At 44.9% G+C, this 17,824-nt stretch overlaps 2 protein-coding genes across 4 annotated transcripts in view; one reads left to right on the forward strand and one right to left on the reverse strand.

The window, feature by feature from the left end:
- The window catches only part of PACSIN2 (protein kinase C and casein kinase substrate in neurons 2), a 131,086-nt gene that overhangs the window by 18,672 nt on the left and 94,590 nt on the right, over window positions 1–17,824 (forward strand). The window contains exon 1 of one of the 3 annotated variants that reach the window (XM_076006938.1): window positions 3,337–3,469. The exons of the other annotated variants lie outside the window; for them this stretch is intronic. The gene's annotated coding sequence lies outside the window, so the exon portion shown is untranslated. Of the gene's footprint in view, window positions 1–3,336; window positions 3,470–17,824 lie in introns of those variants that run through there. 3 annotated transcript variants of the gene reach the window in all.
- LOC109730309 (large ribosomal subunit protein eL31-like) lies at window positions 550–1,015 on the reverse strand. The gene has a single exon (XM_076006941.1). It carries the CDS (start codon window positions 974–976, stop codon window positions 599–601), a length of 378 nt encoding a protein of 125 aa, XP_075863056.1. The 5' UTR covers window positions 977–1,015; the 3' UTR covers window positions 550–598.

Below are 17,824 nucleotides of genomic sequence, written 5' to 3' on the forward strand. Positions count from 1 at the left end.
TCTTTTCTTTTCTTTTCTTTTCTTTTCTTTTCTTTCTTTTTTTTTTTTTGAGACAGAGTCTCACTCTGTTGCCCAGGATAGAGTGAGTGCCCTGGTGTCAGCCTAGCTCACAGCAACCTCAAACTCCTGGGCTCAAGTGATCCTCCTGCCTCAGCCTCCCGAGTAGCTGAGACTACAGGCATGCACCACCATGCCCAGGTAATTTTTTCTTTTTCTTTTTTTTTTTTTTTTTTTGAGACACAGTCTCACTTTGTTGCCCAGGCTAGAGTGAGTGCCGTGGCGTCAGCCTAGCTCACAGCAACCTCAATCTCCTGGGCTCAAGCAATCCTACTGCCTCAGCCTCCCGAGTAGCTGGGATTACAGGCATGTGCCACCATGCCCAGCTAAGTTTTTGTATATATATTAGTTGGCCAATTAATTTCTTTCTATTTATAGTAGAGACGGGGTCTCGTTCTTGCTCAGGCTGGTTTTGAACTCCTGACCTAGAGCAATCCGCCCGCCTCAGCCTTCCAGAGTGCTAGGATTACAGGCGTGAGCCACCTCGCCCGGCCTTTTTTTTGTTTTTTTAACTTTATTTGATATATTTGACAATCAGTGGTTAGTTCTCATCCATGTTGACTGTCTGTAGATTTTTGAAAGTGGTAACAGGTACATAGGTAACCAAAGTATAGAGCTTGTTTGGTGAATCTTCATCCTCATTATGTTTCCTGGACAACCGCACACGAATCCTGTATGGGACATTCCTTATTCCTTTGGCCCAGACAGCTTTGTTGAGCCTGGTATTGATGCGCACATCTGGAGTTCCCATCTCCTTCATGGCAAATTTCCAGATCTCTTTGAGTGCCCAAGGGGCACGCTTCTTGAAGCCCACTCCATGGATGCGCTTGTGAATGTTGATGGCGTATTCTCGGATCACCACTTCATTGATAGCAGAACGGCCCTTCTTCTTCTTGCCACCCTTCTTTGCGGGAGCCATTCTGCCTGGCCCAAGTCAGCTAATTTTTTCTATATATAGTAGTTGGCCAATTAACTTCTTTCTATTTATAGTAGAGATGGGGGTCTTGCTCTTGCTCAGGCTGGTTTCGAACTCCTGACCTTGAGCAATCCGCCCACCTCAACCTCCCAGAGTGCTAGGATTACAGGCGTGAGCCACTGTACCGGGCCTGGAGAGAACTCTTAACTGAACTGCATGTAGTACAAAGAGCTATTTAGAAATGCTTTGCTGCATTTCACTGAAGTCTTCATCGGTGTGACTACATGATGTTACTCCTGAGCTTCTGTAGTTAGGAGCAGTTAGACTTTTAGCCAATGGGCCCTGAGGCTGGACTCTTATGGGCTGTTGAGATTTGAATCTTTGAACCAAATTTTCAGTTTATTGCATAATGTATTTTTTACTTTAATTACTAGGAGGCAGGATTAATCAATCTTAGGAAAGTAGAAGATTGAATTGTATCTTGATGAAAATGAGTTCAAGTATTATTTGCTTGTGGTCTCACCCTCATGTTGTGTGCCTGTCATTTTAGGCTGAGCACTGCCGCCCCCCCCCCCAGTGCCCTCGTCTACGTGGGCTCTCCAAATGTGAGGGGACCTGGCAGTGGCTATGAAATAAAAGTGTTTAGGGACTATCTTCTCCTTGTCTTTGATGCCTGGGACAAACCTAAAAGAAAATTTTGTTTTTCTTTCATGTTCTTTGGAAACATTACATTTTAAAATGTAATTCCTTTTTTTTTTTTTTTTTTTTTTGAGACAGAGTCTTGCTTTGTTGCCCAGGCTAGGGTGAGTGCCATGGCGTAAGCCTAGCTCACAGCATCCTCAAACTCCTCGGCTTAAGTGATCCCACTGCCTCAGCCTCCCGAGTAGCTGGGACTACAGGCATTCGCCACCATGCCCAGCTAATTTTTTCTATATATATTTAGTTGGCCAATTAATTTCTTTCTATTTATAGTAGAGACGGGGTCTTGCTCTTGCTCAGGCTGGTTTCAAACTCCTGACCTAGAGCAATCAACCTGCCTGGGCCTCCCAGAGTGCTAGGATTACAGGTGTGAGCCATCACGCCCGACCCGGGAGGTTTTTTATTTTTTTATTTTTTTGAGACAGAGTCTCGCTTTGTTGCCCAGGCTAGAGTCAGTGCCGTGGCGTCAGCCTAGCTCACAGCAACCTCAAACTCCTGGGCTTAAGCAATCCTGCTGCCTCAGCCTCCCGAGTAGCTGGGACTACAGGCATGCACCACCATGCCCAGCTAATTTTTTCTATATATATTAGTTGGTCAATTAATTTCTTTTTTTTTTTATTTATAGTAGAGACGGGGTCTCACTCTTGGTCAGGCTGGTTTCGAACTACTGACCTCGAGTAATCGGCCCGTCTCGGCCTCCCAGAGTGCTAGGATTACAGGCGTGAGCCACCACGCCCGGCCAGGTTTTTAAATAAGAGAATTAATGTGCCACTGTTCTTCTGAACATGGTGTCATGGGTGTGTGTGTATAGTGGTTGTTTCTGGGCTTGGGGGTGGGGTATCTTGAACCACCTTGGTAGGTGGTCAGTGAGGCCCCTCAGGAGCAGAGCCAGCTGTGTTTAGGGATGTGTCTAGGGCGTAGAGATGGAGTTCTTCTATGTGAGATGCTAAGCAGTCCATGTAAAAACAGTGGTGATCAGTGTTTGAGCACACACCATGTGGCAGGTACTTTATATACATTGTATCCAATTCTCACTGCAGCTCTGCAAGGTTAGTACTGGTATCACCTTTTTACATAGAAAAAATAGAGGCTCAGAGAGGTAGCGAAGATATTTAAGGTCACATAACTAGTAAGGGAGAGTCAGGATTTGAACCCAGGTCAGTCTTGGTGTGTTGTGTGTAGATTCAGATGCACACCCCCCTCCCTAGTCGTTGGAAACGCCTTGTTAATTATGTATCAATGGTGGGGTGGACTCTACAGGCTGCCAGAATGATCTGAGGGGAGTTGTTAGTCAGGGACAGCTTCATGGAGGAATGGAGTATCTGTCTGTCTGTGTGTCGGGTCTCAGGGACTTTATTATAGATAGGTAGTGGGGGCCAGCAAAGGTTTTTAAGCAGAAGAGAAAAGTGAGATGAGGTCTGAGTTTCGGGAAGGTTTTTCTAGAATAAATAGAAATGGATAGAGATTAGATGTAGGGATAAATGTTGATACAATAGCTACTGCCCCTTCTTAGGGTCTTTGCACAAGTGGCTCCCACTCCTGGAATGCTCTTTGCCTGGCTGGCTCCTCCCTCCTTCAGGTCACAGCACCAACGCCCCTCCCCCATGGCCGCCCAGGCTAACGCTCTCTGCTGTGTGTCTGAAGTCGTCGAGCTTCCATGTGGATTTAGCGTGCATCTCCATCACTGCCTTAGATCGTCACTGTCTGCAAGCAGGGGCCTGTCGTTTCTGTGTTTTCTGCTCTCAGGACAATGCAGGGCCCTGAAAGGCCTCCACGGACCTGTGGTGGAATGAGCAGGTGAGGTTTGAGGTGTGGTGAGATGGAGCTGGTCTGGTGGTAGCAGGGCTGGGATGTGGTGGTGGCGGGGAGAGGGGAGCCAAGGTCATTTTTTTTAGGTGTTTAATTTCATCTGACCAGATTAATCCTGCCCTTGACTTGTACTTGCGGGTGTCTCAGTTGGGTGGCCGCTCTCTTTCCTAAACGGCTGGGATGCTTGCCAGACTCGCCATCCACGTCTGCAGCCCAGCATTGTGGCTGACAACACTGGCATCTTTTTGCTTAGCTTGGATTGCTTTTCCTTTTCTGTTGGGCAAGTTCTCATTTGCTAGCTATCATTTCCCTCTTTTAAATCTCTCAGTGTCGCTCCTGGTCTTCCTTTCGTGTTTTCTCCTTGTCTAATGCTTGCTTCTTCTGTATTCTGGGAAAAGGGAAATCAACTAGAGGTTGCTTGACTAAAACTACAGAGCAAGGGGATTGTAGACCTTGAAATTAAAGCACTGAGTCTCGGGTTGGGCCAGGCCCTGAGGCCCAGTCAAGATAACCTTGATGTGCCTTTTGTGCTGGTGTGGGAGGTGAAGCAGGCCACCAGCAACTCTATAGTGTGCTTATAGTGGACCTCAGCCCTGCAGTCAGTGAGGGAGGGCCTGGGGTATGGAGGGGGTAGGTTCACGTCAGGTGCAGGTAGGAGTGCGGAGTCTGGGGCCAGCACCTGGGTTTGCTCAGGAGCACCTCTCAGAGTTCCAGGGCATTTTCAAACTTTACCCCTTTTTCCAAATGCCATGTGGTGAAAAGGTAGACAGAAGGCTAAAAACTAGCTGAATTTGGGTGACACACGTGTGTGTGTGTGTGTGTGTGTGTGTGTGTGTGTGTGTGTTGCAGGGGCTTTTCTTTGTACTGTTCTTTTTCTGTTTGCAAGTGTTTCAAAACCAGGTGGGCCCTTCTCAGGGGTCTGCAAGGGCTTGTGCACAGTGCTGGCTAGTGAAGGGTGACCCTCCTGAGCCTTGAGGGTCTGTGTGTGGAAGGAAGTGAGGCCAGCAGTGGGGGACTGGGAGGCTGGGACCACAGCAGAGCCTCTGAGTGTGACCATCTGCCGCCCTAGCGGGCACACTGGGGAGCCCATCAGGAACTGCTGAGGGGAGCCAGCCAGCCTCTGGGGGTGAGCACCTCATCCTGAGAGGTGTGCAGCTAAGAGAGGAGAGGGCTTCTCTCTGGCCATGCCGTTCCCATGCACTTCCTGTTTTCATATTTATAGGGAGCAGCCAGCTTTCCTGACCTTTGGTTACCAAACGGGACAAACCAACACGCATATATATACACACGCACTTTTTTTAGGGCTTAATTTAGAATAAAAAAACTAAATGTGGGCCTCACTTTGGTTTTCCTGCCCCTCCCCGCTACTTGTTTTAGACAAGCAGTTGCCTCTTTATGAAGTTGATGAAATCTCAAGATTTATCAAGCCGGTGTACTGTTGATGTGCCAAGGGCAGAGACCTGCGTCTCTTTGTAATGGGGAGGTTTTCTGCCCTTCCTGGAGTTAATCTTGTAACGGTCAAACAGGTCACAGCTTTGCAGCCTTTTGGCATAGATGGGGTAGGAGAAATTTCGTTTCCATTTCCTTTTGGTTTACTTTGCTTCTTACTCCCAGATGCTGGAAACACTGATTAGAGGGAGTAGTTTTACACCTGGAGGCTTTGCATCAGGTGTAGCTAGCCCTCTGTCCTGGGTGGCCCAGCAAAGGTCACAGTCATGCTTTTCTTGGTAGCACAGGGCTTTTTACCTCATCTCCAGATTCAGTCTGGGGAGGTGGGCGAGTTTGAGGTGGGAGCAGTGTTTTTTTAGGTTAATATAGGAACGTCAGAGTAGCTTCAGGGAAGTGTGGGGCCTAGAGCTTTCCTTTCAGGCTGGAAATTGAGAATTCTGAATTCTGCACTCCTGTTAACTTGTCCTAGTCTTTAAACAAATTATATTGTAGTTCAATTTTCATTAAGGGCAGGGAAAACATTTAAGTTCATAGCTCCTTCAGACCAGGCTTAGGGAGTTTATTTCCTGACTGCCTCGTGTATGAGGCAGCCACTGTCCCCAGGGCTTGACATGACACCTAGCCAGTGGTCACTCAGCATTTGTCTCATGAGACTGGAGCTACCCACCAGTCAGTTAATTGAAGGAGGAAAAAGCAAAGAATCATTTAAAAAACAAAACATAGTTTAGACGTTTTATCTTTGACTTAAAAAATTGCTGTACTGTCATGGGTCAATCTTTTGTTGGCCTTTCTTGTACTTCCAGTCTACTGATCAGAACTGCCAAGTGTTTTCTTGCATAAACTACACCCATAATTTATTGTCTTTGATACCCAGTTTTTGCGTAAAGATGATTAAGAATTTAGTTGTGTGAAGGAACATGAGTGTAGAATCCTTGATTTTTATAAATTTTCACACTATCCTTTACACATGTTTTACCTGTGTTACCCACAACTGTAATTTGGTCAGTAGGCAGTTGTTTTTTTTTAATTTAAAATTTTAGCAACTTGTAGTTTTCATAGAAACAACTGTGTACCTGTTGCATTGGTTTAAATAGTTCATTGTGTATATTTTCACTATAATATACATGTATATCTGTTATATACATGTGTGTATATGGAAATTTACACTAACAAGTACCGTCATCATAAGCAGGGGCTTGAGGGTAGCACACTGGGCAACATGTGGGTGTTTGTCCCATTGGTCATTGTGCCACAGGGTCTGTTAGTAAGTTAGGGATTCCACTCCCAGGAAGCTCTCAGCCTAGAGGGGCAATGTCTCTATTTAAATACAACACAAATTAGAAAGTGGCTGGTGCCTTAAGAGACAGCAGGTACTCCCAGCAGGAAGGGGTCGGAATTCATTGAGAAGGAGATAGCTGACCTGGGCCATTAATTTCTTTCTGTGTTTAGCTGCTTCTATGTTAAATATCTATGTTTCTGTGAACAGAGATGTAAACAGCTGTGACTATATTGGGCCTTTGGCAGTGGTCAGAACATTTAAAGTGTTTTTAGGGTTTCAGTCTCAGTCCTTTGTAGAGGCATGAGCTGTTTCTCCTAAGTGGTGAGCTTTGCAGTTGCCCTGTTGTCTGTGCTCTACTGCAGGAGATTGGTTGATAGGATGCATTCCTCTCTGTCACAGTACAGTTTGCCTATCAGGGTTCTGTGGTTGCAAGCTGACCTGAGCGGAAGCAGTTCCTTGGAAGCCACTGGGTGGGTGGCTTCAGACTTAGGAACCTGAAAAGGAGCTAGCTTTGGGAGGGACCATGGTTTCCAAGGGTTGGGGAGAGTCCCCAGAGCCCAGCTGGAATGCTGTTGGCAGAAGGAAGAAGAAGGGGTGCTGGGCAGGGAGTAGTTTGGCAATGCTTTGTGCAGTGCCCTGTGGAATGGGAAATCCATGAATCAAACAAAGACTAGAATGCATCCAGGGTGTGACTGCTCTCTGTTGAATTGGTGTCACCTGAACTGTAGGCCAAAACGTGTAGCACCACATTCGTAGGAACTACGGAAATGTTGCCAGACTGCCTCCCTAGACTTGCCATCAACATGAGCATGAAAACCTTCCTACTCTGCCTTGTGTGGGAGGCTGAACACGGGTGAGGAGAAATGTCATCTAGGAGCAAAGAGGCAGGCTTTGCAGCCGGTCAGCAGGGTGAGGGTGGACTCACTACTCTGCCACTGACTCAATGTGGTCCCTGTGTGCTTCTTGTTTTATGTGTAAACTCAAGGTTGCTCGTGATATTTCCTATTAGGCTTCTCAAAGTTACAGGCTATTGCTTTTGTTACTATATGCTCATGCCAAGCAAAACAAAGAGATGTATAAACCTTCAGGCAGGTGGTAACAAACCTTTGAGATGAATGGACCTTGACTGCATTGGTATAGCAGAGCCTTCCACAGCTTTCTCCTGGCTTCACAAACATAATTCCATGTTTTTATTTTAGTTAGTTTTTTTTTTCTAAGCCTTAGTTTGTCTATAAGAAATGCATATTTTTTAAAAAAGAAAGAAGGCTGGCTGGGCAAGGTGGCTCATGCCTGTAATCCTAGCACTTTGGGAGGCAGAGATGGGAGGATTGCTTGAAGTCAGGAGTTCGAGACTAGCCTGAGCAATAGTGAGACCATGTCTCTACAAAAAATACAAAAATTAATTGGGTGTGGTGGCGAGCACACGTAGTCCCAGCTACTTGGGAGGCTAAAGCAAGAGGATCACTGAGCTCAGGAGTTTGAGGTTGCTGTGAGCTACAGTGATGCCACTGCACTCTAGCCAGGGCAACAAACAGAAACCCTGTCTCAAAAAAAAAAAAAAAAAGAAGAAGAAAAAGGAAGAATGTACCGTAGTCATCACTCAGCAACTTGCTATTTTCACTTCCCTTGAGCTCACACAATCCTGAATTTAAGCTCTTTTGAAAACAAAGAACTGAAAAAGTGCATGGCCTGTTGTAGGCGCTCATTGTTGAATGAATGAATGAGCGAAGGAGCAAGGGGGTGAATGTTGTACTCTGGATCTGTCTCCACGTTAGTAGTTCATAGTGGTTAGGCCAGATTGAATTTTTAATGTCTTTTTGCAGACTTGCACCAGCAGTGTGTAAGTACACTCTTTACTGGGCAGTTCCACCAGCACTAAATGTTATGTTGTTTTTGCTAATCTGATGGGTGAAAATAGCATATTCCATTGTTATTTTAATTTGTATTTTCTGAATACTACTAAGATTGAGCATAGTGTCACATGTTTATTGGTCATTTGAATTTCTGCTATGAATCCTATACCCCTGTCATTTGTCCATTTCCCCCCCAGATGGGATTGTTTTCCTTGCAATTTTTTTTTTTTTTTTTTTTTTGAGACAGAGTCTCGCTTTGTTCCCCAGGCTAGAGTGAATGCCGTGGCGGCAGCCTAGCTCACAGCAACCTCAAACTCCTGGGCTCAAGCAATCCTACTGCCTCAGCCTCCCAAGTAGCTGGGACTACAGGCATGTGCCACTATGCCCAGCTAATTTTTCTATATATATTAGTTGGCCAATTAATTTCTTTCTATTTATAGTAGAGATGGGGTCTCGCTCAGGCTGGTTTCGAACTCCTGACCTCGAGCAATCCGCCTCGACCTCCCAGAGTGCTAGGATTACAGGTGTGAGCCACTGCACACGGCCTTTCCTTGCAATTTTTAAGAGTTGTTTATATATTAGGGCTATAAATCATTTGTTGTATGTATTGCAGATATGTCCTCAGCTACTGTTTCTATAATATTTTTTAAAATTGTATACCTGTGTTTTGTCATTAAATTTTAAGATTTTTGTGTAGTCAAATATGTCTCTTTCTTTGTAAAAGTGTTATTTGTTTCTCTAGACCATGTTCCATCCATGGTCTAGAGAAAATTATAGATCAATTTCATGATTGTACATGTGTGTTAATGCACATATGTTTATATATATTTACAACATTTAAAAATATATTTCTAAATAAAAAATAATTTGAATACAGTAGTATATTAAAAGATTAATTCTCCATGACCAAAGTTTATTCTAGAATTGCAAGGATAGCCTAACACGAGGAATTGTGTTGGTCAGAGAAAGCTCTGGCTCAGGGTTTGGAGGATGGTGTGTCCCAGCTTTGCCATCTACTGATGCTCTGACTTTGGCCAAATTAGTCAGTCTGCTTAAACCTCAGTCTCCTCATCTATAAAATTGGCAGGACAAGAATAATACCACCGTATGGGGTTGATGGAAGGACTAAAAACAATAATAACTATAAAATGGTTAGAGCTGCACTTGGTACATAATTACATGCTCAATTAATGCTATACATAGGCTGGGCATGGTGGTGCCTCATGCCTATAATCCCAGTACTTTGGGAGGCTCAGAGGGGAGGATCACTTGAGGCCTGGATTTCAAGACCAGCCTGGGCAACATAGCAATACCCTATCTCTACAAAAAATAAAATTAGCGGGAGTAGTGATGTGTGTCTATAGTTCTAGCTACTTTGGAGGCTGATCCAGGAGATCACTTGAGCTCAGGAGTTACAGGTTGCATTCAGCTGTGATCATGCCACTGCACTCCAATCTAGGTGACAAAGTGAGACTCTATTTCTAAAAAAAATTTATATATATATAATATATATAACAATTCACTATATCAAATTAAAAAGAATACCAATGTGACTATATTAACAGATATTTCAAAGGCATATAACAAAATTCTACAGCTAATCCTAATAAAAATCTAAGTAAAACAGTCATAGAAGGAATTGACATAAATACAGAAATATGTACCCAAGCCCAGCAGCAAGCACTTTAAGTTGCCATTCTGTTCCATTCCACTTTAGGCATGACAGGGAGGCCTGCATTCGGCAGTGTTACCCCAAAGCCGTGAACCCCAGATGTACTATGGACTTGGCAGGCCTGTGAGGGGAGGGGCCAGAAGGAGCTGCGTGGCAGTGCTTGGGTGTGTTTGCTTCTACTCTGCTTGAACAGGTGACTGCCTGTGCCCTGAGGCCTGCATTTTCCATTGGCCTTTCACCAGGGTGTGGCTCCTGGCCTTACCCTGCAGGAACTAGAAATTCCTGGGGTTGGGTGGGGAAGAGGATTGTTAAAGTGATAATCCACCTCAAAATGGCTGGAGGAGCAGTTTCGGCCTGGGGGGAGTTTTGGGAACCATGTATGACAGAGCTTAGAGGTGGATAAGCATGGATGGGTTAGCAGGTGGTCAGTGCGTGGCAGGTGCCTACAGTTCTGTGCTCCCTCTAGCAAGGAATTAGCACAGTTATAATTTCTAATCTCCATCCTACATACAAACTAAGTGGATGTATGTTCTCATAATCAGAGAGGGAGGGACATCCGGAAAGCTCTGGACCCTGTGGGGCTTCAGGTCAGATCGGACCTTCTAAACTGTTCTGGGAAGCCAAGGGGGGCCAGGGTGTCTCAGCTTTGGCCTGCTTCTGGCGTGGCGTTTGTTGAACATATTGCGTTTCTTGTGTCTTGTGTCTTTCTTACAGCATTTCTCTCATCTACCTCTAGTTTAGAAATGCTTTATTCTACAACTTTAAATTCATGTAAAACAATAGGTGACAAATATAAGTTTTCAAGCATACTAATACATGCCTCAGAGCCAACCTCATAGCTGGAGAACTCAACCATTGTGTACCACAGGGAAGCTCCTAATGAGGGCTTCTTGCCAGGGGTGAAGGTGTTCTAGAGTATTTCATCATTCCCTTGTTTGTTTGTTTGTTTCTTTCTTTTAAAGACTAGTTATACAAATGCATTTGTAAATAATGTATTCTGGTTTTGCTTATAAGCTTTATAAAAAAAATCATAAGTAATCTACAAATTGCTTTTTGCATTCCTTTTTTACTGCTGAATAATATTCCATTATGTTCTCCAGAGAAACAGAACTGATAGGATGTGTATATTTAATAATAGCAAGAGAATTCCTATAAGGAGTTGGCTCATGTGTTATGCAGACTGGCAAGTCCAAACCTGCAGTGTGGGCTGGCAGGCTGCAGACCCCAGAGAGCTGGGGGTGCAATTCCAGCCTGAAGGCTGACTGGTAGAGAATTCCCTCTTGCTCAGAGCAGGGTAATTCTTTTTCTCTTTAGGGCTTCATCTAATTGGATGAGTCCAACCCACATTAGGAGGACAATCTGCTTTACTCCACTGATTAAAATTTTTGGGGGGTTTTTTCTTTTTCTTTCTTTCTTTCTTTCTTTCTTTTTTTTTTTTTTTTGAGACAGAGTCTCACTCTGTTGCCTGGGCTAGAGTGCCATGGCATCAGCCTAGCTCACAGCAACCTCAAGCTCCTGGGCTCAAGCCATCCTCCTGCGTCAGCCTCCTGAGTAGCTGGGACTATAGGCACATACCACAGTGCCCAGCTAATTTTTCTATTTTTAGTAGAGAATGGGGGGTGGGGTCTCGCTCTTGCTCAGGCTGGTGTTGAACTCCTGACCTCAAGCAATCATCTGGCCTAGGTACTCCCAGAGTGCTAGGATTCTAGGCGTGAACCACCGTGCCCGGCCTGGTCCTCTTTCTTACAGTTGAGGAAACTGAGGCTCAGAGGTAAATTCACTTGTGATTCCTCAGCTAATGGGCTGTGAGCAGGGGTTCTTACCAGGCTGTAGTTGAGGCTACACTTCAGTTCCTGAGACTTGTTATTAGTACCTGAGCTGTGTGTGCCCAGCATCTGAGCTGTGTGTGCCCAGAAATGTTACCATTTCTCTCATGGAGTTTTCTCTTTCTTCTTTCAGCAGATGCTGTGCCCCTACAAGCTAAGTTCTGTGCTAAGTGCCAAGGAAACAAGGGCAGTGGGGGATGATGGAGACAGGAGTGGGGTCACTAGCACAGGTCTAAGACCAGAGTATAACAAGCCTGCTTCCGTGGCAGCTTAGATAGCGAGCAGCAATCTGGGCAGGGGACCATGCCTGGTACCAGTGTGGGGCTTGCTAAACCTGGGTGGAGAACGTACTCGTTGGTCCAGGAGCTTGCTTGCAAGCTTTGCAACTATCAAATGTGTAAATTTCAAAGCATATATGTAGAGTTTCCAATTTAATAAAACATTTAAAAAATGAATGGTAAAAGCATATGTCACTTTTGTTTCACTGTGAAGTTAAAGGAGGAAGCTTCAGTGAAATGATGTTGACAGTGACACTACAGCACAGATTCCCAGTTGTGTAATTCAGACCACTGGGGAAGTTTTGACCTGCATTTTGCAAGATGCTCATCAATTACGGGGCAAGTAGAAATAATGAAGTTCCTCAGGAGAGATTGCCTCATTGGTGAGGAACATGGTAGAATCTGTCATTTTGAAACTCTTGTTCTGCAGGACAAGTACAACATTCTTCAGAGTGTCTTCTGCCTATCTTTTTAAAAGATTGTTTTAAAAACATCACTGCTGGCTTTCTGTTTGTCTTTTAGTAATTTTGTTACAGGGCATTTTAGACAGGACTATTTCACATAAATTTTTATTTGAGCTGACATTCGTGTGCCAGACATGTTTGCTCCTGTACATGGGCAGACATCTGGCTGTCCTGACCCCAGCCACAGAAGTTATCTTAAATCTGATTCAGAATGAATTCAGTCCCCACATGTTCATAATTTGAAAATCCAGGTGAATGTTATTTGTAGAATTTTGCCCTGTTTCAAATATAGGAAGATGCTGTTATTGTATGAAGAAGCACATTCGAAGCCGTTTAAGAGCACGGCTGAAATAGTCAGGGTGAGCAGGCTCTGCGGTTGCAGACGTGCTCACCAGGTTGGAAAGCCCAGAAGTAGATTCTGCTTCTGCGGCTTCAGACCTGTCCCTGGTGCAGAGCTGCAACTTCAGGTTTCCTAGGGCACAGTTCTGATCATAGTTCATCTTTTTTTATAGATATATAAAGAACTATTTTTGTAGAATGGATATCATAGTGGTTTGCAACATTTCTTTTTATTGTTTTCGGCATAGCATTAACTTGAAGACCCTCGGAAACTGCTGAACGAATAGAGAGAGGGGATGCAGGGGCGGGCTGGAGCAGAGGGCTGGGCTGGGGCAGGGCAGGGTGGTGCAGGAGCCTGGGTGGCTGCCTGGCCAGCATGGCTGTGGGTGGAGTGGGGGACCCTGTGGGGCAGCCTCATGGGTTGGAAGCCACTTCTCTCTGCCAGCACTGGTCATTACCACAGGTGCTCTGGGTCTGGTGGAGCACTTGCGTGACCTTCAGCTTACACGTTCCTTCATTTCCAGGTGCTTGCTTTCTTTGACATTTCTAACAAATTGTTTTATTTAGACTTCATCTTCCCTGGCATTGCCACTGACTCCCTTTTGTGAAGAACATAATGAATATTCATTAGTCAGTTTAACCTTTATTATTTCTGTAATAAACTTTCTATTTTGGAAGGATTTTAGATATACAGAAAAGTTGGAAAGCTAATACTGAGCATTTCTGCATACCTTTCACCTGGTTTCCTCTGATACTAACTTATGTAACTATAGCACATTGGTCAAAATTAAGAAATTAACGTTGAAACAGTGTTATTAACGAAACTGCAGACTTCATTCGCACTTCACCAATTTCCCACTGATGTTTGCTTGAAGTTCTAGGATCTTGTCTGGGTTCCCACATTACATTTAGCTGTCTTATCTCCTTAGTCGCCTTCAATCTGTGGCAGTTTCTCAGACTCTCCTTGTTTTTCATGACCTTGGCAGTTTTGAAGAGTGCTGGTCAGGTGTTTTGTGGAACGTTCTTCAGTTTGAATCTGCCTGATGTTTTTTTATAGTATTAGACTGGGCTTAGGAGTTTGGGAGAAGAATCCAAAAAGGTGAAGTGTTCTTGTCACATCACATTGGGGGTCATGGTATCACCATGAATCACTGCTGGTGGTGTTAACCTTGTAGGTTTACTGTCATTATTCCTGGATCTTATACATGTTTTAAGTAACACTGGCTCCTCACAAGGTTGCTGGTCGCTTCAGGGCGGGACCCCTGCTCCACTTGGTTTATGAGGATTCATGCTGTGGAGGCCCATATCCAGGGCCCTTCAGATCAAGTAGGGATGCCTCTGGGTCCCACGATTCTGTGAGCATGGCATAGTGTTCACATCACAGGTGAAACAAGATTGGCCACGTGTTGATTATTGTTGAAACTGGGGTCATTATTCTGGTCTCTCTACTTTTTATATGTTTGACATTTTCCGTTAAAAAAGAAAAAGAGAGAAAAACATTTCTAGTCTACAGAGATAATCAGTCCCAGATTGCTTTGACAGCGTAGGAGTTCTGATGTCCATTGTTGCCAGAGCTGCTCAGGCTGTTACTCATCTTAAATGTGTTAATATTTGGTTCTTCCCCAAGTCTCATAAAAAGAAGAACTTGCATCTAAACCAATGTAAAGTGGTATTACTAATAACAATGTAATAATATTCCTTAACATCTTTGAGGGAGAAAAATCACTGGTATGCCATCAGAAAAGAATCCAATTAAAATGATACAAATTACTTGGGATATATTGATAGAATACAAAGACAGAAAGTCTTTACCATATAGTTTCATGATAGTTTGTTGGAAAGGATATCTGGATCTAATGAATTTGGACATGGTCTATTTCTTATCATCTGTGTGGTATTTTGACATTTCAAACCATAAGTCTGGTCTTTCAACAAATGAGGTAGAGAAATATTGATACCATTTAAAGGTCCTAGTCCAGCCTCCTGAACCCCGAGGTACTTACTAATGGATGGGAGATTGTGAGCGAGTGTGTGGGAAACGAGCACAAGGAAGGTAGGGTGTGGGTGAACACATCAGTCTTTGTGTTCTCTCATTGTCTGGCAGACACATAATTACGGTGCTATGAGCTGTGAGAGTGGATGCTATCACAGAATGCACACGCACAACACAGACACACTCGTGCTGTCATGTCTGTAGCAAATCCTGGCTGTGGAGGTCAGTACTAGCTACTCTGAGCATGCAGGTATGCTCTTCTCACCCACAGCAGACCTTTATAACTGCTTCACATGCATGTGTTGATTGTATGGGTTTGGTGGTCACTCAGTTCTGAGGGTCACGTGAGGTGTTGGGCATGGGGAATCTTTTGTCCCCCCTTAGGGAAGGGGCCATCTAGCTGCCGACTCCCCTTTCTCAGGTTCTCTCTGGAGGGGCTGAGGAAGTCTTCTCCCTGCTCAAAGTGTGGGTGGACAGCCCTGGTGATGAGGCCCTTTTTTTGGTTTTGCTCAGCCAGCAAGCTGTTTCCTTATACCTACCTCTGCATGGGATTAATTCATACTGTTGAGATTTTAAAGAACCTCTGAGTCATGTGGCCAAGCACCTGCTTATCCCCAGCCTGCAGGTGAGTAGCAAGGCCCCCGCGCCGTGGGTGAGATCACTGGTCTGAGGCTGGGGCCCACACCTCTGCTTTTTGGATGTAGCTGTAGAGTTGCGAGTCTTCCCCAGATTTATGTTTCTTTACAGAAATGGCTTGTAAGATCTCAGACTTGACTTTATGGAGTGAATTGTGTGGGGCGACAGGTATCAAGTCCCTTCTCTTTCCCACGTGCAGTGCTGCACAGCTGGTGAAGCCAGCTGTAGGAGTGGGTGACACACCTCTCTCAGGAGGAGGGGGTTGCCCTCTAGAGGAAGGCAGGCTTCAGCTGATAGTGACTTGTTCCAGAATTGACCCAGAATTGGGGAGTTTACAGGAGCCCTGCAGCTGGGGGTTGCCTGTGACCTCACTACCTGTGGTTTGCAGGACTTTGGGGTGTTGTGGTCTCAAACTCCCTTGGTGCAGCAGTGGGGCTCTGACAGCCCTTTGCACTCTGCCTCTGTGTTGTCTGTCCGGGTGAGAAAATTCAGAAGGAACTCAGCTTACTCCTTCATCTGGAAATCGATACATGCACTTTGCAAAATACAAATATAAATATTTGAAAGAAGAAAATCATTATCAACACCTTGATACATGCTTCTCCAGACCTTTACATTCACACATATACACAGATGTGATTTTTAAAAAAAAAAATAGGATCTTTGTATATAAACAGTTTTGTGACCTTTCTGTGTTTAGCTTTTCATTTCGCACACATGAGATACATGTCCCTTGCCTATACCTGTCACAAATGCATCGTGGCCACCTCCAGGTCCAAGAGGCCTTGCTTTTTTCCCTGTGATACCTGCCGAGGTTGCTTGTGGTATGTGTGCCACGATGCCCCAAATGTTCAAGCAGGAGACCCGAGAGTCTCTCCGGACTTGGCATTTTCTGGTGCTCAGCTAGTCAGCCTCTTGCCAAGTCCCTTTGCCTCATTTTTCTTGACGAGACTTTCTGAACCAACTGTCCCCTGTCCAGACTCATCTCCTGGTGGTCACAGCCTTACCGTCACTTCAGTTGGCCTGTTGTGGCATGGATTCATTGGTTTTCTGACATTTGTCGATTGCTCACTCTGACTTTCCCAGGGTTAACCTTATGCCACAGCCACCTACATATCCATCCTCCCACCTTTCAGCTGTAGCCTTAGAGAAGCCCCGCTTTGACTCTTCTGTGATTTTAATTGTGCTCAACATCGTGAGGAGCTTCCAGCTCACTCACCAAGGGATGATCTTTTTTTCTTTTTTTTTTTAGCGCCAGAGTCTCTGTCTCCTAGGCTGGAGTACAGTTGTGTGACCGTAGCTCACCATAGCCTTGAACTCCTGGGCTTGGCCTCTTCTCTCACCTCAGCCTTCTGAATAGCTCGGACGACAGGTGTGTGCCACCATGCCTGGCTAATTTAAAGCATTTTTTGTAGAGATGAGGTATCACTGTGTTGCCCAGGCTGGTCTCAAACTCCTAGCCTCCAGTGACCCTCCCACCTTGGTGTCCCAAAGTGCTGGGATTACAGTGGGATTATAGGTGTGATCCACAACACCTGGCCCGAGAGATTATCTTAATGGCTTAATTTCAAAACATCTCCAGGCCATGCTCTGTGTTGAGCATTATATGTACGTTATCTCATTTAATCTTTGCAACCGCAGGAGGCGGTTACTGAGGTGCCTCTGGTAACCCAAGGCGTAGACATTTGCTAGGTCGTGCAGCTGCTGTCCCCTGCCCCCGAGTTACTCCATCTGCTCTGCTTTTCCTGGGCTGGCATGTGTGGAGGGTCTGCCATAGGACCAGCCTCTAGTGGTTCCCTGGCCCATGTCCTCACATCCAGTGCGTCATCCCACACTGAAAGATGGTTGGGGAAATTGTGTTAAAAGATTGTTTAAATATAGTAGATTTCAATTGTAAGTGATCAAAGTAGAAGGATATAAAATTCGTAAAAATGAGGTACATTTTTAAGTTTATAATTGGTAGTCTATTTATAATTATCTCCATATTTCCCATCGAGAATGGGAGTGTTTAGAAATTATTGGCCATGTCTTTTAAAGTGGACTTAGTGTTACTCAACAGTACCTAGAGGCTTTGATGTGTACTTACCACATGCTGGATTAGTCAGGGTCCTCCAGAGTGCTAGAACCTGTAGGGTGGATGGATAGGTAGATAGAGCTATAAGACAGGGGATTTACTAGGGAGATTGGCTCACATGATATAGATGCTGAGAAGTCCCATGACAGACTGTCTGCAAGCTGGAGACCCTGGGATGTGGGTCAGTGTGGCTCAGTCCAAGTCCGAAGGCCTCAGAACCAGGGGAGCTGCTGGTGTAGCTCTCAGTCCTGGGCTGGGCCTGAGAACCCGGGGCCACTGGTGTAAGTCCTGCATTCAAAGGCCAGCATGCCTGGAATTCTCTTGTTCACAGCAGGAGACGAATGTATCCTAACTCCAAGAAATAGCTTGATACATTTGCTTTTTTCCCATTTTTGTTCTCTCTGGGTACCTGGCAGATCGGATGGCACTGGCCCATGTTGAGAGTGGATTTTCTATACCTGGTCCACTCAGACTCACACT

The sequence above is a fragment of the Microcebus murinus genome, chromosome 10, assembly GCF_040939455.1.
Source record: "Microcebus murinus isolate Inina chromosome 10, M.murinus_Inina_mat1.0, whole genome shotgun sequence".
NCBI lineage: Eukaryota > Metazoa > Chordata > Mammalia > Primates > Cheirogaleidae > Microcebus > Microcebus murinus.